Raw genomic sequence first — 26,641 nt, 5'->3', positions numbered from 1 at the left:
AAGCATTTAATCTGAGTGGAAACTTCTGCTGAATAGATGATTCTCATTATTCTATTGGATTGATGCATGTGCAGTTTGTATGGTATTTCAGTCCTGATATATCTGCAGAGGCTTGTAAAACAGGGTCGATACATGTGCATAGGAAAGGATGTGTATAGAATAACATATGAGGTTTCTCTCTCATTCACTGTTGAAGTTACTCAGTGATGTGTCCTGTTTCTCCTCAAAATTATTCCACATTCCGAAATACCTATTTTTGAAATTAATTTTCTCTCTGTAAGAATGGGAGGACAGCGACTAATTTGTAACTGTAAAATGAAGCAGTAAGGAATTAGGAAATGCCCAAATTAATGTTCTTCATGCTCTTTAATTTTTTCCCTGTTGTGCATATGTATTTAATTATAGATTTACATTCTATTTTTTTGCACAGGATCCCTCATTCATTGCACAGGAATTGCAGAACTTAATAAAGGAAGCAGTCATTTAATACTTAGGTTTATATTCACTGTTCACTTGCAGCTCTGTGTCTCATTTAAAGCAGTTCTTTCAAACTGTTATGAATGAGAATTTAAAGAGTTGCATACTATTCAGTAGAAGTGCATATCTTTCTGTAGGAATTTTGTGTCTGAGCACTTGGCAGTATCTGTGTCTAACAGGGAAATAGAATCACAGAATGGTTTGGGTTGGAAGGGACCTTAAAGATCATCTAGTTCCAAACCCCCTGCCATGGGCAGGGACACCTTCCACCAGACCAGATTGCTCAAAGCCCTGTCCAACCTGGCTTTCCAGGGATGGGGCATCCACAACCTCTCTGGGCAACCTGTTCCAGTGTCTCACCACCCTCACAGTGAAGAACTTCTTCCTTACATCTAATCTAAATCTACCCCGTTTCAGTGTAAAGCCATTACCCCTTGTCCTATCACTACACACCCTTGTAAAAAGTACCTCTCTGGCTTTCTTGTAGGCCCCCTTTAGGTACTGGAAGGCTGTTATAAGGTCTCCCCAGAGCCTTCTCTTCTCCAGGCTGAACAACCTCAGCGCTCTCTCATAGGAGAGGAGTTCCAGCCCCCTGATCATCTTCATGGCCCTCCTCTGGACTCACTCCAACAGGTCCATGTCCTTCTTATGTTGGGGGCCCCAGAGCTGAATGCAGTACTGCAGGTAGGGTCTCACCAGAGCAGAGTAGAGGGGGCAGAATCACCTCCTTTGACCTGCTGGCCACACACACTTCTTTTGATGCAGCCCAGGATACGGTTGGCTTTCTGGGCTGCGAGTGCACATTGCTGGCTTGTATTCAGTTTTTCATCCACTAATACCCACAAGTCCTTCTCCTTAAGGCTGCTCTCAATCCATTCTCTGCCCTGCCTGTACTTGTGACCCATGTGCAACACCTTGCACTTGGCCTTGTTGAACTTCATGAGGTTTGCACGGGCCCACCTCTCAAGCCTGTCAAGGTCCCTCTGCACGGCATCCCTTCCTTCCACCGTGTCAACCGCACCACGCAGCTTGGTGTCGTCAGCAAACTTGCTGAGGGTGCACTCAATCCCACTGCCCATGTTGCTGACAAAGATGTTAAACAGCGCCAGTCCCAATACCGATACCCCATTCTGTGGATGGAGACCAAGGTGAGTTTAAGAATTTTTTCCCAAGCCAATGGGAGATGGTTGTAGCAGAGGTGGTGATAGAATTGTTGCTCTGCTACTCCCCTTTATGTCACTCTTTAACGCTCATCAGTATCTCTTCGTTTAACATTCTCTTGCCTTTTTCTTCTGATCCCTTGTCATACAGCCCGCACAGTTGCCCTTCCTCCTGGCTTTGCTGTGTTCAACCATAGTTTACTTAGGTTGTTACTGTGGATGAGGGAATGTTTTGTTGTGTGCTTTCCCTTGGAAGAAGGGCAGATTTTTAGGAACCCTTTATTTCTTGTTTCATTGAATTTGAGTGAAAGTTAAAGTTTCTCCTACAGCTTTGCTAGTTTTTCTAGGGAAATGTTGTGAGGTTGAGAATGATGTCAGATGTGTGTGTTGTGGCCTGCAGTCTGTGTGAGCCAATCTTCCTTGTAGGACTAGAAAAGAATAAGATATTTATCCATCCTCCTTTCTTCTCTTCTCATCTATAAAAGGTACATTTGTCCCTGGTCCTATATCAACATGTTAATAAGGATCTGCCAGACATCATTTGGTGACAGGGTGTCATGGTGTCCGAAGTGAAAATGTATCTGATCCTTTGTATATTGAAGGACCAGATATGTTTATTTAATCATAAATTTTAAAACTTTCAGCCTGGATCACAGTGATCTGCATATCTTGTAGCCTATTGCAATAATGCTCAGATTTATATTGCCTATTGAATTTTGGCACTTTCCTTATCGGAATTTTCTATCAAAAATTTTTCCTGTTTTACTGTGTTGACTCTGTACAAATGTTTTTGGATAATTGAGGTTTTCCAGAAGTTTCCAATTATGTATAGACAGAAACTTCCAAGAAGCATCATAAACATTTTGCTCTAATTTTATTTGGTCTTCTGTTGAAAGTAATGAAAGAAAATTTTACCAATATATTTTAAAACAATAGGTTATTCAAAGGAAATGTAGTAAGAAGACTCACTATGTAATTATTATTCTAAGAGAATTTCCTATCTAGGAAAGAATCTAGAGAGCATAATTATTTAGAACTGTGAAAATATAAAGCAGTTATTTTACAAAAAGTTGATAGAATTTCTGAATTTTATTCAGACATATGATCATGAATTTCTATCGATGCCGTAGAAGTTAACATTTCTTTTTATTCAAGCACTTCTGCTCTTATCAAAGAATTGTGTTGGTTAAAAATGGCAATGAACTGTAAGCAAGCCAGCACATTTTTATCTGTAGTTTGTGTATGACAGGAAATCCAAGAGCAATGAATGGCATTTTCTTGCTGCCATTTGCTATGTAATAAAGTCGTCGTTTCTTTGCTCCATATGATACATACTGCACATATCCTACTACATTTAAGAGTTACTGTAAGACTATGATATTTGAGGAAGACTTTTCAATATTGGTATGAAAAGGCATTTATTGTAAATAGTATTGGAGGGTAAATTTGATGGCATATAAAGGCGTATAAAAGACCAACAGCTTGTAGAAGTATTTGTGTAGATTTATGAGAATTTGCAGACTCTTTTGGCAGCTTGAGGTGTACACTGTTCAGTTTTCTACCATTATATTTTATTCTTTGTTTTGTTGTACTGGATTTAGTAAGAGTTACTAGAATGGCAACATGTTAGAAGAGATGCTTTCTTCTCTATTATGAAGTGGTGGTTACTACCTGGTGAATGGTGTCAGCCTCAATAGGTGACCCATCATGTCTGATCTATGTAACTGGTGCCCCAGCAAAATACTGTTCCTATGGCTTCAGCTGAGACTTAGCATAGAATCACAGAATCCTTTAGGTTGGAAAAGACCTTCAAGATCATTGAGTCCAACCATCAACCATGCCCACTAAACCATGTTCTGGAGTGCCTTGTCTACGTGCTTTTTGAATACCTCCAGGGATGGTGAATCAACCACTTCCCTGGGCAGCCTATTCCAATGTCTGACAACCCTCTCAGTAAAGAAATTTTTCCTAATATCCAACCTAAACCTCCCTTGCCGCAACTTGAGGCCATTTCCTCTCGTCCTATCTCCAGCCACCTGACAGAAGAGACCAGCACCCACCTTACTACTCACTTTCAGGTAGTTGTAGAGAGCAAGCGACAAGGTCTCCCCTCAGCCTCCCTTTCTCCAGGCTAAACACTACCAGTTCCCTCAGCTGCTCCTCATAAGACTTGTGCTCCAGCCCCCTCACCAACTTGGTTGCCTTTCTCTGGACACATTCCAGCACCTCAATGTCTTTCCTGTAGTGAGGGGCCCAAACTGAACACAGTACTCGAGGTGCGGCCTCACCAGTGCCAAGTACGGGGGAACAGTTGCCTCCCTGCTCCTGCTGGCCACACTATTTCTGATGCAGGCCAGGATGCCGTTGGCCTTCCTGGGCACACTGCTGGCTCATATTCAGCCGGCTGTCAACCAGCACCCCCAGGTCTTTCTCTGCTGGGCAGCTTTGCAGCCACTCTTCCCCAAGCCTGTAGCGCTGCATGGGGTTGTTGTGACTGAAGCACAGGACCTGGCACCTGGCCTTGTTGAACTCATACAATTGGTCTTGGCCCATCGATCCAGCTTGGCCAGATCTCTCTGTAGAGCCTTCCTACCCTCAAGCAGATCAACCCTGCCTCCCAACTTGGTGTCATCTGCAAACTTGCTGAGGGTGCACTCAATAGCAGATGTACATGTAGCTTCTCAAATGGAAGATTTAAAATAATTGATAACAAATGTCATACAGAGATTTTAAAATTCCTTTTGGTAACATAACTGAGAATTTTTTTATTTTTTTTTAAGATGCTTTGGTTTTCAACTTGATTATGTACATCCTAATTGATGAGGAGATTGTTTCTGGAATAACTGCTTAGCTTAAGAACAGCATATGTTAATTCATAGTAGTGTATTCTGTGTGGGTAAGAGTGAAGTGTTACTTTGAAATATCCCTGGGTTTTGCACTTGAACTTGCCATAGTATCATCCTTTTCTGAAGTAGTTGTGATGTAAGAGCCTTGCTATTCCCCCAGTATTATCAGTTTAGTCCTTTTACTGTCTCTGTGGTGGCTACCTTATAGCCTTATTTGGTAAAAGTTTTGTTTCTACTGTTCCTGCAGTAATTATAATTTCTGCCTTGTCAGGCTTTATTGTTTTATGCTCTTTTTGCTGCCAAATGAAATATTTTTTCTTTTTACAGACACTGACAGACACTTGAAAATTTCAGAATTCTCAGACAACTTGGTTAAAAGATTAACTTTTTAAACTTTCTACAACAGTAGTCAAGGAAGTTGGTCAGTCTATCAGAGTGTGTGTCCTTCCCTCGGGGTGGGGAGGGGGAAGAAAAGGATCAGGACATTAGAGTTTATTCATTGCTTTAGCTGGTAATTTGAAATATAATCTGTATAAATGATGACCATACTTGAAATATTTATTCATGCAGCAGCATTGTAACAGCTGTAGAAAAATGAAGGCCAAGTATTTTTCCTCAGACATTGGACTGAGTGGCTAAAATAGAAAAAAAGACAAATAGCAGTGGAACTATTTTATGAATTGTTTACATCCTCTGCCTTATAGAAGATAATAGGGAAAAGGTATTTCCCAGCCTGAAGAGCCAATGCAAATCAGTTTGGGAGGAACCACTTATGAGCATCAATTTAACACATATTCCTTTTTTCCAGTCTCCCTTTGTTCTATAAAGTAAATTTGAGCAGACAGGAGAACGAATTAATTTACTTACAATCCAGGTAGTGTAGTGTAGGCTTTCCTAATCTGAACCACTAGTGAACTAAAATTCTACCCTGTAATGTAAATGTACTACTCTGTAGTCTGAGCAGCGGTCAGGGTTTTAATGCATTTTCAATTATTGGCCACCTATACTCGAATTAAAAAGAAAAATTATATCTTAAGGATTTTGTTGTTGTTGTTGATATCCACATCTGTTCAGAGAATGCTTTCTTTTCCCCATGTATTTATCAGTACTTGTCATCAACAAATAGTTCTGGTTTCTACCATACAGCTTATAGCATCCCTGAGCTCTTTCTTCATAATCTTAAAATAATTACTCAAATTTGACATCTTTCCCTCTGATTCTAATGGAGGCCAGATGCTAATTTAAAGAAAATACATTCTTCACCAGATTATTTTAATGAGGTTGAACTTAGACAAGCCTGTTAGCAACTCATTTCCACTCCCTTGCTCACCTTAAGGACTTCAGACCGTGACTGCGAAGCAAAAGTCCATCTGCTCTCAAAGCACTCACCAAATTGTATATTATAGAGAACACAGTTTTTGGATGTGCAGTCATAGGAAAAACCACAAATGGAAATGGTACAAAATCCACACCTGCAGCCATTCAAAAACACATGGAGTATGTTTCCCTCAAAGTTAAAGCAAAACAGAACACAAAGTTAAAATGCATAATGCTTCATTTTACTGTATATGGTTTTAATTTATAGGGATTAGTTTACGTACATCTGACTTAGAGTACTGTGAAAAGAGAACGAAGAGTGCATTTATTTGAATGATTACATTGTTGCTTATTCAAATAAACACACTACTTTGTACGGCTATAATTTTGTTATTGCTAAACCAAATCTCTTTGCACATACCTCACTGAAGATCAAGTATATGCCAACTTTGGCTTAAAAAAGAAGTAAATTGCCTTTGAATTATGCAAGCACAGAAGAGTCTGACAAATTTCTTTACTGGTTAAAATATGGCATTTATCATGGATAGATTTTTTAGTAGACGGGTTTGTATTTAACATGTCCTTTTGAACATAATCAGAAGGAAGCAAGCAGCTATCACTGCTCTACTGATTGCAATCTTTCCCCATTCAGCCTCTCTACTGTCTATTCTGTTTTTGTTTATTCTGCTCCAGATAATTCCCCTGTCTCTGCACAGTGTAGCCTGTATAACTTTCACCTATCCGTTCCACCTATAATTAGTTCTTAGATTTGAGTATCACTGTGAGAGGCCTGTTTTGTAGTGTAGAGGCACAGAGACTTCTGGATCTTTCGTTTGGAACATGAACTATATATTCATTACGCACACATTTAAGTTCTTTGAGTTTTCTATCTATCCATAAAAAATCTGAACTGTTAAAAGGGAACTGTGAACTTTCCCCAATATTTATTTATTTATTTAAAATTATATACATGTACTACTGTATATATCATATATATGTATATTATAAAAGATATACAAAATAGAAATTAAAAATGGATAGATAAAGATGAAGTAAACTCTATATTGAAATTTTTTTTTATTTATTAATGGTACAAAACATATTTCTTTCCAACATCCCAGTAGATTGTCTTGCACACTGCCTGGGGTGAGCACACCCTGCTTTGTAGACTGCTGGTATAGGGAACCAAAGGAGACCAGCTTCATAACATAAGCTGTAATATTATCTTTCTGCAGTTAGTATGGATCTATCGTGTCTACCTTACTTATTGTTTGATTATATTAAATTCAGCCTGTTATATTAGATGCTATATATGTAGGTGCTAGAACACCTTTTTTTAATCTAATCAGAAGTTCATAGGTCGAAGAATGCCTGTTGTGACAATGGGGGCAAAGGGATTTTTTTTTTTTTGTACTTGCACACATTTTAGTGCACAGGGTCAGGTACAACACTGCAGTGTGAAGGTTGTCAATGTGGTTGTATACAGCTCAGGGTGCACGATTTAATTGCTTGGAACTGGACGTGACCAGTCAAAGCACTGACTGTACTTTAGATTTATGCAGCTTGTGCAACAATTTATACAACTATTATGTGTTGTTAAAAGAACCACAATGGGAAGTGTTGAGGTTGTGTGTTTTTTAATGGATTTCCAACTGTACATTCTCTGCAGAGTAACCTTTATCCTCCCTATTCATTAGCACTGACTCTGCTCCTTTCTTCCTTCAGAACTCCAGGATTTGAGTCTCTTACTTTTCACTGTTCTCCTATGACCTAATTTATTACTCAAACTCTGAATAATATCCTTCCCAATATTCTTGTATTGCGTCACCTCCTCAAGGTCAACTCCTAGAAAACATTCCAATTTCTTGTGATGTAGACAGTGCCAGAAAAATCTTAGATAGCTTATGTTTTTCATGCTTTTTAACTAGTCCAGGAAGGTCTGGATTACGAGCTATTATTTGTATGTTAATGGGTATCCACTTGAAAGAATCTATTCCTACTTTATTCTCCTTGTAAACTTTTTACACAAAATAAGCACTGTGGTAATGTTACAGTAATCAGAGAGTGGTCTCCTGATGTTTGGAAACGGTGGAAATTTTTGTGATGACTACAGTTTTTGTGGCTTTTTCTATTCTAATTCATAATTTTGTTATTGGAGGATATCTTGTGGTATGGGATGCAGTGGATCAGTGTTCACAGATCCTTTGGATCTACAGTTGGGGGTTCATCCCACTTACCAAATCTTACTGAGGTGCCTGAGTTGGGAGCCTAGTAGTCAGCAGTGAGAGACACCTTTATGGCAGGTTGGCCTATGGATGGCCTGAATGGCCTGCTGGGGTGAGCCTCTCTTCACAGACTGGGTGGGAAACCTCAGGTAACAACACTCCTAACTTAGATGGCTTAAGAAAGCACAAAAGGTTAAGTGGGATGAATCTCAGCCTAAATATCTATTACTCAGCTGCCAGAAATGATAAGGATGCTGATGTCCCTGGGCAGTGTCAGCTTTGCTGCTTCTGTGGTTTTTGGAGCCTTTGCATAACAGAGGCGTGACCAACCGCTTAAATGTTTCTCAGGACATTTTGCCATTTTGTCTGATGGTAACCAAGTAGTATGTCTAAGAGCAGCTCTTTGCTCTGCCTTACACTACTGGGTGTTATTACTTTTTTACTCCATGCAAGAGGCCAGTATGTTTTTTGGAAACAGCCTTATAGGAGAATGGTGTCAGAGCAGAGGATCAGTTCAGTGTAACAGTGCATGAGCAGTAACAGCTTAGTGTCATTATGGTCAAGTTACTCATTAGTCCTGTAGTCTGTAAAGGTGGGTAATGCTGCTCAGCTGACACCAGAAGGGAAGAGTATAGCCTGGAAGGATCCTGTAGCAATAAAGATGCTTGTTGTTTGTTTTTATCTGTCCTTGTGTGGAATTCTTGTTCTGTCTGTTGAAAACAGATACAATACAACATTAACTAATACATGTTAGTATTACATATGTTCAGGCACACCTATGCTATGTGGAGGACTAAGAGTCTTAAAAGCACTGGGAACATAGGAAGGGTGAGTTTTCATCAGACACTGGGCACCTTGATTTCAGTGTACCCACTTTGACAATGGCAATTAATAAGCTATTCAGGACTGCTTAAAATGATACCTGTAAAGTCTTTATACTGCAACATAGTCTTTTGCAATCTGTTTACATTTTTTATTCTGCAGGAAGTTGTTTTAAGAATGATGGTTCTAAAAAAGTGTTGCTAACTTGCTACACTTTCAAACCCAGCCTTCCCTAGAGATTTTATTTCAGTTGCATATGTTTTGCACAAAGAATAAAATTGATTATCAACACACTGTAGAAATCTGAAGAAATGCTTGGAGTAGCTTTTCTGTATGAGTTAGCATCATTATCAAAGGTCTGACATAGGCCATTTGTAATGCATTCACTTCTGATAAACAGCAACTAGTGGGTTTTTTTCCTTAGTATACTGATTCTAGGCCTGACTGTTGTGATATAGTCAATATATCAGGATCAGCTGGTAATAAAATCAATAGATTCACCAAATATGATCAGGGTAGGAGTGAGTCATCCCTTAACACTCTGTCTATCCCCTTGCCTCTAAAAAGTGTCTGAATCATCTCAGATATTGAGAATATTAGAAGCAGATTTAGCAAAGAGTGATGGTGAGCATCATGCCTGTTAGTGAGCCAGAATCCTCCTGTCAATCATTTCTTAACTACCATAATTTTTGCTATACCCTTTTTATGTTGAGTAACCACAGCTTTAGGCCATTTTCTGTGACTGAGCATGCCTTTTATTTTTCTGATAGCATTTGAATATTCTAATATTGTTTTTCAGCCATCCCATTCTTTCCACACTGTAACACTTTAATAGTTTTTTTTGGCAGCTGTTGGTCAGATGGTGCTCATTTTGGTCACTTACACACAGGCCTACAGTTGCATTTGACATGTCTGAGGATATCTGGCTTATCACATGAGCTTGGAAGGATGTCCTATGAGACTTCCATGCCCTTTGGACCCACATTGAGGGATGCATGAAACATCTGGGAGCATATCAGTTGTCTCTTGATTGATTTGGTGTATGCATCTGCAAGTCACCAACATCCAACTTTTCGTTCTGAGGTATTTTAAAGTACAGAGTTTAAACTGGGGAGAACATACAAGTGGTACAGTGAAATTATCTTGTGCATGTTCATTCTGGATTTCTTGCTGGTCATGATATTTACTCAACAAATGGGTATTTCTCTAAAATATATTGCAGCCTTGTCCTTTATGATCTGAACCTGCTCGCCAGTTTTCAATATCAGGATCTCCCATAGTTGGCAATGCAGCCACCATTAAGGAATGGCTGATACCCACTATTGATATGCTTTTATAACGAAAAACTGAGACATAGTGGGACAAGCATGTACACTGAGACAGCTTAAATGTCAGCATTTACATATATGAGGTGCCTGTTGAAACTTACGTTACAGGCAATGGAGATTTAGAAATCTGTTCAACTCTAATACAGATTCAGAGAACTAAGGCAATACCTACTTGACTCTGTTTTTCCTGGTATGGGATCTCACAGCTTTCCATCCCCAGTAAAGACAGCATCCCTCCCCCTTTTTCATAAGTAGACAGTTCTTTTCTAGTGTATACCTAATTTGTTACACTTGTTGCACCTTATTTACAGTGAGTTGACACTACCATTAAGTGATGGTAATCACTGGACAGCCTTTCAAGAGCTCACATAAAGCTCAATTACTCAGGGAGATAACGATCATCCCAGAAGCTGAGCCTGTACTTAGCGGCTGAGTTAGAGAATTAATTTTAAATGGAAAGTTTTCTGTTGGGAGATCTGAAAATGTATAATACATGAAGACGTAGGTAATCTAATTTTGTGATGCTTTCTTCTACTTGCCTTCCTTGGTAATTGCCATGTAGCTGCATTAAGTAGCATCACAGACATTCCTCCAGTTAGGCTTTAAGGGACTACATGATTTGTTAAAGCTTGGTGCTGATAGTGGTAGATGAAGGAGTTTGAGAAGAACTAGTGAAGTACAGTTTCATTTAAAGAGTTACATCTTCCAAAATTGTGAGAACAACAGTGGAAAACATTAGGAGAATAGCTAGACTGCATTGTAGCAGTGGGCTTCTTTTTTTTAGTCTTTCCTTTCTGTTTATTTTGAATGTATTATTCTAGATCTATAATAGAATTTAAAAAAAACCCAACTGCTGTAGTTCCTGGATTTGGAACTACACTGTCAACATGTATGGTGCAAAGAAAATGTGTGTTTGTCTATTAAAAGGTGTAGAAAGTTTATTTTGTAAAATGATATGACTGCAGCCTGAAAATGGTCACGGCTACAACAGACACATAGTATATCTGTAAGGCTTTTCTTCACAAATGTAAACATGCAGCAACTTCAGAATAACTGAACTGATAAATTGTCAAATAGCCATAGGCATGATGATAGCTATTGAGCTTCCTTAGTGCAATGTCTGGGTTTTTTTGTTTGGTGGTTTTTTTGGTTTTTTTTTTTTCAAATGTGCAGCATGGCATTTCATGGAGTAGGGAGAGTGACAGAAAGAGAAGGCTGTTTGGGAATTTCTTTTTTTTTTTTTTCTGTTGAGAGGAAGAATCCTTCTAGAGCAAGAGCAGTTCCCCAGGATTCTTGGCAGCATATTTTAAAGTGTAAAATCATGCCTGTCCAGATGCTCTAGTGACTACTACTTGCTCTTCCATTCAGTGATTCTCAACTCTACTGAGTTCAGTCATGAGACTAGATTCAAGTAAAGAACAGTGCTTTGAATCCAATCCTCAAAGCTACCTGCATTTTTCCCTAAATCTTCATATATGATTTTTCTTCAGTACAGATTCTTTGACAAGTGAAAATTGAAAGTAGAATTGATTAGGAGAAAAAAATATTGAAAAGTGTGAGAAGATTGGAATTACTTTTGGAAGTGTTCAGTCATGATTCAGCAAAGAAGAAGGAAGACACCAATTTGATTTCATAATTATGAGTGGGGCATGGGGGGATCACTGATGACAAGTGGAAGGGGGGAAAATAGTGCTAAGTATAAATTAAAAGTTATTAAATATAGAAAGTTGGTAAGGATAGCTAAATAATTCACAGAAAAATATTCCAGGGTAGACATTAAATATTACATGAGAAGAAGCCCAATAGTGATATAGGAGATAACGTATGACAGACACATTTATAAAATTATTACTGCTGATAGAATCAAAGCAGAACGCTTCAATAACTATTTGCTTTGTGTGTGGAAACAATTTGTCCAACATACATGCATTATACAGAAATGCCTGATTACTTTCTGGAATGTTAGTAACTAGGAATACTTGTTAGACATGGTTTCAAAGTAGATGTAGGTGCCATCTAGTACACGAGAGCTGTTAAATTCAAGATAGTGATCTTAATGAAGGGGCCAAAAGGATGAACCTTCATGCTTTGTAAGAAGGCTACAATGTTCTTTCCTATTCTTGAAAAACATAGGTCCATGTTGGATCAACAAAAACTAGATTTCAAAAATATTTATCAATTTCACAGTCCAAGAGATACCTCTAAGTAGCCTTCTGGTTACGTTAATGAGCCTTTTAAGTAGAGGGAATGAGAATCGCATCCTCAGCAACATTTAGTCTATCTCAGAAAGGGCCCAGGCATACCACTTTTACAGCATGTCCTTGGAAATTGGCAAACAAATGCTGTGTTACACCATCGGCAGGAGATGGAGGCTAAAACTCTTTTCCCCTTAATTGTTCTGCCTGGAACACACTGAGACAGGGGTATTTCATCTGTTCTGTCATAATATGATACAATGCGGGATGCATTTGTAGGACAGTATCTTCTCCCTAAAGCAATCCATTTTTAAAAGCTGCGTGTTCTTATAATGTTTAGAAGTTTAGGATACTCTTTGCAGAAAAAAAATCATTCAAAGACACGTGTAACCTTGTTAGTAGTTTCTGGATAAAGAAGTTTTATATAAAAGGAAGGCACTTACATCTGTATGTACACAGATCTCCTTACTCTGGGCTTTTTAGAGGTAACCTGCTGCTTTAGTTGTCTTGACAGAGTTGAATGTGGTTGCATTTGGGTTAGAGTGGAGTAAAGACTGTTGTCGTTATGTGAATGTGATTCATCCTCTTGCTCAAGAATTCCCTATTAGTTGAGTTCATCCTTGGACTCTGATGTTTGCTTACATCTTTAATGTTAACAGTCTTGAACTGTCGTGTGCACTCAACTGCAAACCAACAAAATGACCCCCGCAGTGCAGCTTAGCATTAATATTGTTTTGTTTAAGGGGGAGATGTTAATAAGTGATTATATTTAATTCCTGAGAGATGTCATCATTCTGAATTTATCCCTAGTGTTGTGGGGGTTTCTTTTAAATAATTTTAACAGTACAAATGTAAGAAAATAATTTTACCTACAGAAAATAACATTTATATGCAGAAAAGATAATTTGTATTTTGGAACTGTTAAACTTTTCAGGACTGTTCTTTGTATTTTGTGGCTAACTCTTGATTTTCTTTGAGACATGACAAACACCCCCCCCCCCCCCCCCCCCAAATGTGCACGATCCAGACAGGAATAACACCACAAAGTTTGTTTATTTTGGCAATAATTTGGTTTCCTTGTCTGGATAAACAGCAGTACTTAGGATCCCATTCCCAAGTGGGAGTGCATTACTTTGTTAAAGATCCCTTGGTAATAAGTTTAAAAATATAAGACAAATTCTAATGAAGTCAGTGAGCATGTTAATTCACAATAGCTGAGAACCCAGTTCAGTAGTTGCATATTTTTTCTTATCATACCATTAGGTTTGAGGTAGGTTCCTGTTTGAAATTTTTCCCTGCAGTGTTGCAGATCTTATTTCTTTCCAGAGGAAACATCTGAAGTGCCTTCAGTATCATGTTCAGCCTTTTAGGATGATTTCTATTAACGTATTGCACCATTCAGAGTAAAAATGTTTTTTATAAGATCCTTGTTATAATATTTACACATCTACTGATAAGCAGTGTGAAGGTGACACTGTAAGGGACCACATTCGATATAGTTCCTCTGTATCACTTCCTGATCAGATCTCTGGCATAATAGAACATGCCACCTTGAATGGCGTAAAGTAGGTTTTTTCCACTTCTGAACATTTTTAGCTGTTTTATTTCTTTCTCACTGAACAAATGTGAATGTTAATGCACCCACTGAAGTCACTACTGCGTTTTTTCACAAGATTGACAGTTGGGAGTTCATATACAAAGGAACGTGCATAATGGCTTTGTATATATTATGTTGATGATTGCTATAACTACAGAAGCACAGAATGAGGAGAAACAAAACCCTGGGAGTATATAAACAAACTAGATTTTGGTGTTCTTATTCACAAATGGTATTCAACAAGTCTGATAAAAACAGCCTCCAATAATAAAGAAATGTACTTTGAAGTAAAGATGTTCTTTGAAGTATGCCCCTTACCTGTACTGTTCTATTGTCTGTCATTCCTACTAATTTACAATTATTGTAAAAATATTACATGTTTAAATTCATGCCATTTTGGGGGAATCTATATTTGTGTAAGCTAATTTAAAACTACTTAAACTAGTAATAAACCAAATGAAACTATTTACTAGAGAGATTTCTGTATGACAGCTCTTTCATTGTATTTTTTACTTTGTATCTTTTTGGTGTACCCAACTGAGAAAGTGTGCAGTCTTGTTCTACCCACCTTTCCTGTACTGATTTTCCAGCAACACTCTTACTTTTACAAACATCTTTCAAAATATAATTGCATGTTAATTATGCATATTACATGGTAATAATCTACCTGAGTTCTTTTCTTATACTTAAGCCATTGTTTATGCACAAGATTGTATTCAGCAAAGGAAACCAGAGGAGAGCCTCAGAATGTTTTTGCCTTCTTCCTGAATAATAGGGATTTCATTAAAAGTGCTGTGATGGGGAGGCTCATCTCCCATGCAGTACTGCCATTTGTCACATACCCTGACTGCTCTCACCAGTAGCAGAGAGTAGCCATTTCTACAGGATTGCTTATGTCTGGAACCAAATCTGGTGTTGTCCTCACTGTTTGGGTCAGTGAATAGCAGTGGTATGTAACAAGGAATTTGTGGTTGGTAACTAGGCTATTCACATGAGTAGAGCATCACTTTCCTGTTTTCAGTGGTGAGCAGAAAAGAGCATTTTTCATCTGCTGCTGGAGCTCTCAGCATCAGATTTACTTTTAAAAATTGTGTTTGGTTGTTGTAATAGAATGTTTCTCTTAAAAGTTGTTAAAATACAAACTTTAGGGTAAATTCAGAGGTGAATGTAGAGGTGTTATACTATTAAATCAAGTTCACTTAAAACTTCTTTCCTTTTCTCCCCTCTGCTTCCCAAAGCACAACTTTGTAATATCAAGATTAAGATAATCTTACTTAAAAAAAAAAAAAAAAAAAAAATTGTTTACTTAACTTGCCTCTTCTTTACATAACACCTCTGAATTACAACCAGAAATCTGAAGAGAAAACTGTTTCGGATGAAGTAGTTAGAAAATTGAGGGACAACAAGAAAAGGCATGTGGCCAAAAAAAAAAAAAAAAAAACCAAACAAAACGGTAGGGGAATAGGGAAGAGTCTATACTAGAGGATAGCATCCTTACTGTAGCTTATGCCACTGTGTCTTTTGTGAGTTACTGTTAGAGTTTCAGCAATTAGAAAGTGGAAATAAGTTTGGAGCAATTATGCAGATCTGTATATAGCACCTCTGTGTTTCAACTTTTACCTAAAACATATGTTGTTTAGAGGCACTACGTTACAAGAATGTTGCATATGGCGGTGCTTCCCCTCAGTGAATGCCATATCTTCTTTCCTGTTAAAAATTGTGTTTGGTAGAACTGCTTGCTAGTCCCTGTGCTTTCTGTGTGCTTAGTAACAGCATGGATGAAAGATGCCCAAACAGCTGTGGGGCACGTAGTAATGCTGGATAACTGTGTAGTACTCAGAGACAAGAATTAATCTCCTGATTTGTGATGCATCCAGTGGAAATACTGTAATCTAATGAGCAGTTTAACATTTTCCTTGGAGAGCCTGTTGATGTAATTGCAATAGTGCTTACACTTGAATAGTTGATAGCACGTAAGTAGAAAACGCAAAGATTGGTGAGGGGAAGTGAGACGTAAACTAACATGATCCATGAGGTGTAAAAGGAAAGGAATTTGGAGAGTCAGATGAGGAACACTTCAAAACCCATCTTCATTTTCTTCAACACTTGTTACAGGAAGGGAATTTCCATCCATCCTAAGGGCTTGTTTAGGTAAGCGTGGGCTATTTTTTGAGGATTAGGATTTAGGTGCTTGGAATTTGTTTTGTTACACGTTATTTTGATTAAATGAAAACATTTGGACTTGATTAAATTAGTTTATCTGGAGCTGTTCAAGGTTGTTCAAGTATCTTGAAAACAAATTGCATGATGTAATTGCACGGACAAACTGTATAATAGTGGTTTCCTAGCTGCTTTGTTGATGATTTCATGCCCTGTTCTTGTGTTTCCAACCCATAGCTGTGGCAGCTTTATTTGGATTCATGTTGCAAATGTTCTCCTTTTTCTATGCATTCAGTCTTTCAGAGACTCCCTGTGGGGGCACCTTGATACACCTTCTCTACTGGGCTTATTTTGAACAGTGATACCCCCCAAGCTGTGCTAGGCTGGGGGGAATTAAGGCCTTTGGATGCCAGAGAAATCAAAGCTTGTTATTGCCAATTAATTGCCCGAGGATGAGAAGAATACTTAAAATGTTTGTAATTCCTTAAACCTGTCTCTACATTTCAAAAGGATAGATGTTCATATATAGCTATATTAAGAAATTGTTAAATTTGTTCAATCATACATTGGCTGATCCTTAAAAGACAGTTGAGACACTTGGCTTACAGCAGATCTGAGTGAAGAATTTGTTGCCTTTCTTAGGTCCATTGATACTTCCTTTGTTTTGTTTGTAAGATACCCACATGTGAACTGAAATTTCTTGTCATCTTATGCAGACTTATCTCTACATTTTTATCAGGCTCTGAGCAGCTAGAGGGTTTCACACCATAATGGATATTTTTGGTTCCTTTTTTTTTTTTTTTTTTTTTTTTTCTCCTTTTCAGAGGAAATGGCAACAGCCCAGTGAGAATCAGGCTCCAGTGCGCCCTTTGTCTGAATGCCAGTTGTGAACATAAGTGCAAACCCAGCATCTTCTAATGGTCTCTCCCAGCACATGGGTCTGGTTTTTGTCGGGAATGTCCCCTATGCCTCTGGCAGTGTTGAGCCATTCTGTTTAAATTTTTTAACCTCAATGACAAAACAAAACAAAGAAAAAAACTTTCATCAGAAGTTGAGCTGTTCAAACACGCTGGCTTTATATCCTGTTCCTATCTTAAGTGGTCCTTTCCCCAGGGCTCTTTGGTCTTTGTTAACCTGAGATTCCCAGAGCCTTGTCAAGGAAAAGTAGTGTTTCCTTCCTCTGCCTTTTTGGAGGCTTACGCCACTTCAGCTCACTTTTCTCAAATGTGTGTAATTCCAGTTCTGGTGAACTTGTGTGTCTGTGATTTCCAGCACCAGTTTCATAATCAAATATAGCCATTTCTCCTGGCCATAAATTACCTGAGGAAACATTGCAATTAGTCTGTGTGTGTGCTTATTATACTTATTTACAATTTTAAGATATTTTATTTCAACCATTTATTTGCCATTTGAGATTATCAAGTTTTCAGTTTAGCCTGGCAATCACATCCTATTTGTTTTTACATGCCTGAGTAAAACTTACAATTGTATATTTAAGAATTTTTAAATTTTTTATTACAGAATTTTATATTCTCAAAATAGATTTAATGTATTCTAATTGAAAGCTCATTCCTCATACATTAGGCCAGACCTTCAAGACATACAAATCAGTACATCTGTACATAAATCAGTTGACATCACATGATGACATTATCATGTCATTATCATGATATTATCACATGATAATATGAGCAGCTTGGAATTTTTATTTTCTGTTATATGTAAATACCGAGACATTAAACATTCTTCATTATTTACCTCATACTGGACTTTTCAGTGGCATTTGTTTGCACGTATTTGCACAAATTATTTGTGTGAATATCCACAGCAGTTATGAAAAGGGACATGAATGAATTCTTTTTTATTGGTATCTTCCTTTCCAGTAATTTTAGTACAAACTTTTGTTTGCTTGCAAGCAAAGCTTTTCACGTGCCCATTCATTACCCAGTGGGCTCCAGGCTTTCCTCTCCTGCAGAAGAGCACCCTGTAATGCAGAGATACCTGTGCGATATGGCCTTCCAGACACTGGCTGCTTTATAGGAATAGAAGCTCAGAAGAAATTAAATTTTTTTGGTGGAAATACTGGGTATATTTATATTGTTTAAAAGCTGGTTTTTGCACATTACCTTGTTGCCTTGGGCAGGAAGAAAATCTATGGGATAGGCTTCTTGCACTCAAGGAATTAGTGAGATGATTTCTGTTTGCCTTTTTTTTCACTGTACTTCTTTCAAACACCAAATTGCTGTTGTCCTAATGCTACTTTACACTATTTCATTGTGCGATGTTACTTTTGTGGGAAAACCACCTTAGCTTTCAACCCTGCTCAGGCAGATCTTTACAAGTACCTAAAATGCTTTGTATGTTGTCACCATTACAGTAAACCTGCTTGTTTGTGGTACCTCAGGGAGAAATGGTACCAGAGTGAGAGAGAGAGAGCTGTCATGCTTTAATTACTCTGGGCTCAAAAATCCTTCATCTTACCCTGAAGTAACAGCTGTTCTGTAAGGACATCTTTTATACGCTTGGATAAAGTCCCAACAGCACTGGAACCCAAAAAAGTGAGGCCTGCGCTGGCATGAATAGCCTTCTGAAGTCAACTAGGCCTTTTAGCACAGTGCTACAGCTTGAAGTACTTTCAGTCAGTTTATATGAAATGAAAATATGAGATAAGATGAGAAAAATATTAAATATACATTTGCAGAACAGAGTGGAAAAACAATTCTGGCTGTTTACTTTTGTGTTTGTACCTATCTGGCCATCAGACATCGCTTTTCCAGACCTTGTCAATACACTACGGGGGGGCTCTGCGGCAAGCTGGGCTGATTGTGCCGTTTCTTGAGCGCTTTTCCTGGGCCAAGTGAATTACGCAGCTGGGTTGGAACTCCTTGGGCTGCTGAATGTCCTGCTTTGTCTTCTTACAACACACAGGTTCCTTTTCCAATACCGACTATTTACAGTATTAATAATAGTAATAGGCTGCAGTTGTCCAGAGATTACACCACTTGGAATAATAAGCACTAGGTTCCTAATTACCTTGCATTATCTACAGTTTCTCATTTTCATTGTAATTCAATACAGACCAAGCAATAGCAATCCAGCAAGATACCATAATTACTGTAAAGTCTAGATTTTTATTTATTTATTTTTACAGTCAGAATCTTATCTTCAAGCTGACAAATGGCTACTGTATGCTGTTTCTCCAAGAATCTTTGATTTCTGAAAAAATGACCTTAGTTTCTGTTGAACAAAAGCTTACAGGATTCCTCCTGTTGTTTTTGCATCATTTAGCTCTTGAAAATGTTGACAGCTCAGCTAGATTATGGTTGATTATAAGGTCTCACATCATATTTTTAGAAAGTGCTGAACCATGCCTATTACTGTTTGTATTTCTGAGTTAAGAAATAGTTTTCATTCAATGTTGACGTTTTTCATGTTTCATCTGATAATTTATATTGCCGTAAATGTGCAAGTACTAGCTGGCACAGAAGTAATTACCCTTGTCTTTATAGTGGAGTTAAAATATTGTAATACTTTGGAATTTGTCTCTGAAATCATTTGAGTAGAGTCTTTCAATATTTTTATGATCTTCATGGGTGGGTATACAAATTAGCTTCTTTTATAAGAGAGATAAATGTTAAGCAAAATACAGATACTCAGTAAGACATGGTTTTCTGGAGAACAACCAAGGCTCACAGTGAAAAGGGAAAATTTATCCCCAGTCCTGTCTAGTCTCTGGTGAGTTTTTCCCCAGTCTTCCAGGGAAGTGTAGGTGGTCCAGGATTTTCAGAAATGGAAGGCTGGCTAAATAAGAATACCTGTGCTGAGGTATGAATAAGAGGTGCAGCCAGGCACCATATTAATTTAGCGTCTTGCTTAATAGCATAATGAAATAAAATAGCTGGGATTTTTAAGGGAAGCATGTGCTTGCCGTGTTTGTCATGGAAAGAAGATGCAAACCAGGCAGAGGTCAAAAGGAGGGTTTGTCATGGAAGGAAGGTGCGAACCAGGCAGAGGTCACAAGGAGGGGAAAGGAAGTGGTTCTACCACAAGGCAATTAAAAGTGCATATCAGATAGATAGTCATTCCTCGGATACCAGAAGAATGAAGGGCCCCAGCTCTATACCTTTCCTCCTCAACTTCTGTGATATGTGGTCAGATAATATGAAAGTTAAAGTCATTAACAAAATTTTTCTTTCTGTTTTCGTTTCAGTTATTTGCCACCTTCCATGCATGAATGGAGGCCAGTGTAGTTCTAGAGATAAATGCCAGTGCCCTCCTAATTACACCGGTAAACTTTGTCAGATCCCTGTGCAGACTGCCAATACTCCAAAACTATACCATCACCCACAACAGGTGAACAAGGCTGTAGGATCACAAATAATCCACTCTACTCATACTTTACCACTGACGATGTCTGGACAACAAGGTGTAAAAGGTAACTTTTTTTTCTTGATAGATATTTTTTCCTTTGGAGTTGATTTTATTAACTAATTTTGGGTATCCAACCAGTAATGATAGTGATCTGTCTACATAGTTTTAATCTTGACACCACAACTTAAATTGTGAGCTCACCAGAGTGACTGGAAAGTATTTTGCTCAGTGACTGAAATAATAAGAAATAACAGTGCTATTCAAAAGCTTATAAGTAAATTTACTTTGCTTTATGGTGGAATTTAATGCAGATCACAGAGTCCAATGATAATGCAGGGGGCTTATTCCAGGAGTGTAAACCTGTTTGAAAAGAGAATGATTGGGGCTGAACAGAGTCCAGAAATTGCAGTATACCTAGATAGAAAGTTGCAGGTGATTCCATGGTTACTAGTGGAGGGAAGAGACAATGCTTTTCAACATAACAAAACTTAAATCTAATGTAAAACTATAAGTACAATCCATGTTTATCTTTGTTATATCATTTGGTAAAGTCCTAGAAGTTAATTTTGTGGTGAACTTTTTAATGTAGATAGTTAAATAGAACATTCAGTTAAATAGAACATTCTTTCCAGGTCATATAACAATATCATAGAAAAAAATGGTAAGGATTTCCTACTGCCAATGCTGTGAAGGCCGAGGATCAGAAACAAGAAAAGCTGTGATGTTAATCAAATTTTGCCCAGTCAAAGAAGGTTCAGTCAGCTTCAGGTTTCTGTTTCCCCTAATGCTTTTTTGTGAGGTGGCAAGTTCTGATGACCTTGAAGAGAAGTGTTGAATGATTCCTATGTGCCCTATGACATTTTATCTTGGTGAGATCCTGTCCATATGGAGAGACCCCTGTAATTCAGTTTCATAACATGTCAATTTTGTTTGTTTGAATTGCCACATTGATTTTTCTTGTCGAGGGTAATTGTACAATTACCTCTCCAAGACTGCTGCTTCTGAATAAAAACAAAATATATGGGGGAAAGATGTGAGGAGGCTCAGTTGTTGGCAACTAGTTCCTGAATAATTTTGCTAAAAGAGGCCTAGCGATTTATATGTTTGGATAAATATAATCTAATGTAGTAATTCTGTTTTCAGAAAGGGACATAGCTGTGAAGGAAGTGTTGACAGTATCTTCCTGGAAACACAATATTTTATAAATTCTTTTAAGTATCTGCTCCATCTTTTCAATGGATTTCTTCTCTAGGGACTGCTACACAGTCCACTGGGAAACTGTTTCCACTGACATGTTGGAGTATTAGTCCTTAAAGCTCCCCAGAGCTTTTCTGACTCAAAAAAAAAAAAAAAAAAAAAGGCAGGGGGGGAGGCAGGGGGAAGGAGTGAGAGAATAAGATAATATAATTACCTAAACATTTAGCAGAGCAGCAATTTATTTCTGGGACTATTTATTTCTAGATCAAATTATTTTAGACAACATGTTGGACCATTAAAAAAATTTTTTTTAAGACAGTTTTTTTTCAGATTTAGAGTTGCTATCTTAAAACACACAATAGGTTTCTCATTGCTAAAGAGTCTGACCTCTTGAAATTTTTTTTCCTGACCCTCAAGTAATCATCAGAACCATCAGCAGTCGTAATGCCTTTTCTTTTCTTTCCATGCCAAAATGCGGATGTTGGATTGTGGAGAGAGGAATGTTTCATTTCTTTCAAGGAAAGAATAAAACAATTCATCCTGAAATGGCTGACAGAAATAAAAATTAATCAGCACATCTAGGCAATGATCCAAGACCTGGAGAGGATTGTGGTAATAATAGTACGTGGGAGGAACCAGCCTAAATTTGATGTTTTCAGCATCTGAACATCTCTAGGTGGATTGCTATGTTAAAGCAGAGCATTATTCAGTGATTTCTTTTGAGGGCTAATATATTTTTTAGATTTATCAGCTGGAGAAGCTAGTTGAAGGGATCCCTCTTCATACATAAAAATTCATGATAGTAAGTCCGGGGTGAGTTTTGTGCTTTTCACAGCCAGACTATGCTGTCTTGTCTTGCCCTGCAAAACCAGTCTAAGAGCCTAAGAAGGGCCTTGCTCCTTCTCCTTTTAACACTGAATCTTTTCCTTGTGGGTTTACCTATAGCAGAACTCATGTAGTATAAATTTTGCCTGAAGGTTGTTTTCTGCTACAGGCAAGATCTGAAGAGCCATTAAGGCCCTGCAGCTGTATTTTGCTGACTTTCTACTACCTTGTTCCTGATGTTTCTGTCTGCAATATGTTGAAAGTTTTCATAAATGAAACAATGCAGGGCAGAGTAAAAATAAATTTGTTTCTTTTAAGGAATTCATATATGAGACCAATTAATACTGCAAATGTGCCTAGAGAAATGAAAATAATGTGAAAAACCAAAAGCAATTTCTACAAAATAATAGAATTTTAAAACAGCTAAAATAAATGAAATATGCTTCCTGGGAAGTGGATCTGTGAGGTTGAAATTTGTAAATAAGAACTGAAAATGCCTAATCAAGTTCCAAAGAACAGTCTGGTCTCCTGGAGGCAAGGAGACAATTCAGAAGACTCAACAATCCAGGATGCATTATAGAGAAAGTATGTCAAATGGTATTTGTTGGTTCTTGGTGTTTGGAAGGAGTGTTGCATCTAATGGATTGGTTGGCCTCGAGTAGTCTATGCAGTACTTGCTGACAAGAGAGACCCAGTCAGACCCAGTAAATAACTTTGCTATGCAGCTTACAAACTATAAAACTTTTCACACACCTCTCCTCCCTGCCCACCTGTACCCCCCACCCCCAGTAATTTGAGTTACGTGTTTAAAGGGCATTTTGTGTTTCTGTGCACATTACGTTGACTGGAGGGTCTCAGTCTATATACCCAGACTTAAAACTACAACTGTATTTAGAAATGCAAGTATCTGAAAAACATTTCCTCCCTCTTTATCTGCCAAATCCTGAATTCAAAGTTCAGTGAAGGGAGTGGTGATTTTAGATGGTTGAGATGCTGGCAACTCTTGCAGGGGCAAACTTGGGACTTGGCAGGTATATAAAGGTGAAGGGATGAAATCTGAAGCTTTTTCTGTGTTCCAGAGAAAGATGATCGATCTGAAAAAGAAAATAAAGCTTACTATATATCCAAATATAATCCATTAGAGTTTGAATTCTGGAACCTTGGGATTCTTATTACACAGTATGACCACAAATATTAATGTCACACCAGCCAATTTGGACATCCATGTTTATGTAGCAGTCTTTACAGTCCTATAATGTCATTCCTTCCGGTGTGAAGAGTTTTCATTTTCTTGCTTTGTTAATGAGACTCTATGCATTCTTTCAGCCTTCCCTCTAACCCCCAAATCTGGGCTTCATTTTTATTTCAGTCACTTTAAGGCACTCTGTAAAAATTCTAATGTACAAAAAAGAAATCTTAGTGGTGCCTTTTTTGACATATTACCAATTTTTCTTATGTGTTTTTCCTTCAATTATTTTAGTGAAGTTCCCTCCTAACATAGTGAATATCCATGTGAAACATCCCCCTGAAGCCTCAGTTCAGATCCATCAAGTTTCAAGAATTGACAGCACATCAACAGGACAAAAAGCGAAAGTACCTCAGCCAGTACATCCACAGGTCTCTTACCAAGGTCTTCCGTATCAGAAGACCCAGAAAGGACATACTACTTACACAAATCAACAACCCATTCCTCATATGTTTCCTGTTTCAGTTAAAACTCAGCTTGGGCGCTGCTTCCAGGAGACTATTGGGACACAGGTAAGAAATGTTTGCTAAGGCTTTTGAGACAGGTAGCTTTAAAACAATATTACAAAACAATGAAAAAAAAATTTCACCAGTCGCCTGGAAAGGACACATTTGACATTCTTTTCTGAAAGAAAATTACTTGAAGAAAGTAAAATTTTTACAAAATAACATTTTTCTGAACCTCCTTCTCCTTCAAGCTAATGTCTTTATTTTCTGTGGACTTGGATCCCTGACATTCTGATCTCAGTTGTTCTAGCCATAACTTCTCCATTTATAAGCTATTTCTCCAAATAAAAAAACATGACTTAAATCCTAGTTCTCTCTCTCCTGATTGAACAGCTAAGGTTACACCATCTTCAACAGCTTGTACTGTCTTTGAGTTTAGTGAGTCTTTTTGCATGTATATCTCAACAGCCAGTGTTTTTCAAGGAGTTGCAGTTTTCACTGAAATTCCTATTCAACAACTTCATATGTTTTACTAATGTTTTGAATTTGTTGAAATGTGACTATTGAATAGGGTAGAAAAATCATGAAAGCCAACTGAGTGTTTGCTAGAGCATTAAAACCTTAGATCAGTTTAAAATGATATGTTCACATCAGTTTTTACGTGAGTATTCAAAATTGCATATCTTCTTTCAGGTCTTGACAGCACTTTAATAAGCAGCGCAGTGTTAACATTTTTGCATATTTATATATATATGTAAATATATAGAGGCACCAAAAAAAGCATGTGTGAAGAGATTGTAAAAACATTAGTAAGACCCTGTTATTTATTGCTTATCACCTTGCTGAAATTTAACTTTTCAGATCAATATTTTTTAAGCAGAAGGCATGCCTCAGGCTGAAATTTTGTGGGAGGTTTCAGAAAAATCACTCACTTATTTTGAGGGCTGATGTTAGAGAATGAAAGGTCACTGGTTTTGGTCTTTCCAGTAACATGCACTGAAAGTTAGCCAATTTTCAAACATCTAAAAATATATCTATTTCTAATATATTCCACAAACATTTGTTAGATGTTGGCAGCAAAATTCTCCAAAGAGTTCACCTGCACAGAGCATAGTCTGCCTTCCCCTCAAAGGGACAGCATCCATCATCCCTGAAATGCAGGACTGGAGCAAAATGTCCTTTACAAGTGTTTAGCTGTCAGTGAATGCTGTGATGCCAAGCATTAAAACTGAGAGCAAGGAAATTTTCTCAGAGCTCCCAGGCAGCACCCCCCCCCCCCAACCTGCCCCCCCAAAAAAGGAAGAGACCTCACTCACAGAGGGGCAAGGAGCTTTGGAGAGCATCAGTGATGGGGAACAGACAGGAGCAGAAGCAGGATGCAGTCAGAAGCAGGGTGAGGGTAATGTCAGTGACAGATCCCAAGGTAGTGATAGTAGTTACCTTCTGGAACCTAAAACTGAAATCACAGTTCCTTAGTCTCAATCACCCTCTGCCAGCAAAAAAAACCTGACTTTTTTCCTGCAAAATATTTTTCTCTCTTCCTTTCAGTGACTGGCTTCTGCAGAGTATTGTAGCATTCCTAGTGGTGACCTAATTAACTCTAGTTTCAGAAGTTGCTGTGGAAGTAGAGATCCCAAAACCTCTTCATCCTAGGCCATCACATGAGGGTGTTTAAAAATAATTAATTCTGGAAATGCAATGGAAGAAGTAAATTTAAATGTCATCATGCCCCAAAAACATTTCTAGAAGACCAGAGTTAAGTTTGCATATGGAACGTTAAAGGCTGGTACTCACTAACTGTTGAATGCTTGATTTGGGATCCACAGAGTTAATTTATACTGATGAGCTCTTCGTGCCTGTCTGTTTCAGGAATAGTAAAACCTTGAGTTTGTTCTTTGAGAAGTGTTGAAGGACATGTTCAAATGAAAGTTCATGGATTTTACATGACAAAATGAAGCAGGGCCTGTGCCAAACAGCCATTTTTCTGTATTTCCTAAGAATGAGAGATCTAACAAACATGGTGTTATAATATACAAACATAAAATTCTGGAAATAATTATGATAAATAATGGTTTCTTCTTATTTATTTGTATTTCTATTTGCACTCATATAGGGGAAGACAAAATTCCCTCCTCAGTCTTAGACTTGGCACTGGGTGCTGCATCTTTTATCTCTTACCTCTTATGCTTGATCAATTTGCTGTCTGTTCTTTCTGCCACATGCATGAGTGAGGTATTTTGAATGACATAGCCAAAACTTTCAGTGTCCTGTGCATGCCCCTCACATTACAATGGTTTTAAAACTAAAGCTTACTCATCACTCACTGGAAGACAGTAATGTGTTTCTTTTAAAGGGGGAGAAAAGGGAAAATATGCTTGTGTTGCCCTCATGCCTGACTTGGAATCCTACTAAATACTTAGTCTCCAATT

The 26,641-nt window shown here is 37.9% G+C and overlaps 1 protein-coding gene across 8 annotated transcripts in view; it reads left to right on the top strand.

Moving 5' to 3' along the window:
* The window catches only part of LTBP1 (latent transforming growth factor beta binding protein 1), a 204,459-nt gene that overhangs the window by 71,663 nt on the left and 106,155 nt on the right, over window positions 1-26,641 (top strand). For 7 of the 8 annotated variants that reach the window (XM_030035532.2, XM_030035533.2, XM_030035530.2 and 4 more), the window contains 2 exons: window positions 20,338-20,562; window positions 24,001-24,278. In XM_030035532.2, coding sequence (XP_029891392.1) covers window positions 20,338-20,562; window positions 24,001-24,278 — 503 coding nt within the window. The remainder of the gene's footprint in view (window positions 1-20,337; window positions 20,563-24,000; window positions 24,279-26,641) is intronic. The other variant, XM_030035535.2, reaches the window with a different exon arrangement.

The sequence above is a fragment of the Aquila chrysaetos genome, chromosome 13 (genome assembly GCF_900496995.4).
Source record: "Aquila chrysaetos chrysaetos chromosome 13, bAquChr1.4, whole genome shotgun sequence".
NCBI lineage: Eukaryota > Metazoa > Chordata > Aves > Accipitriformes > Accipitridae > Aquila > Aquila chrysaetos.
The sequence above is the reverse complement of the archived record's forward strand: the minus strand, read 5'-3'. Positions and strand labels throughout refer to the sequence as shown.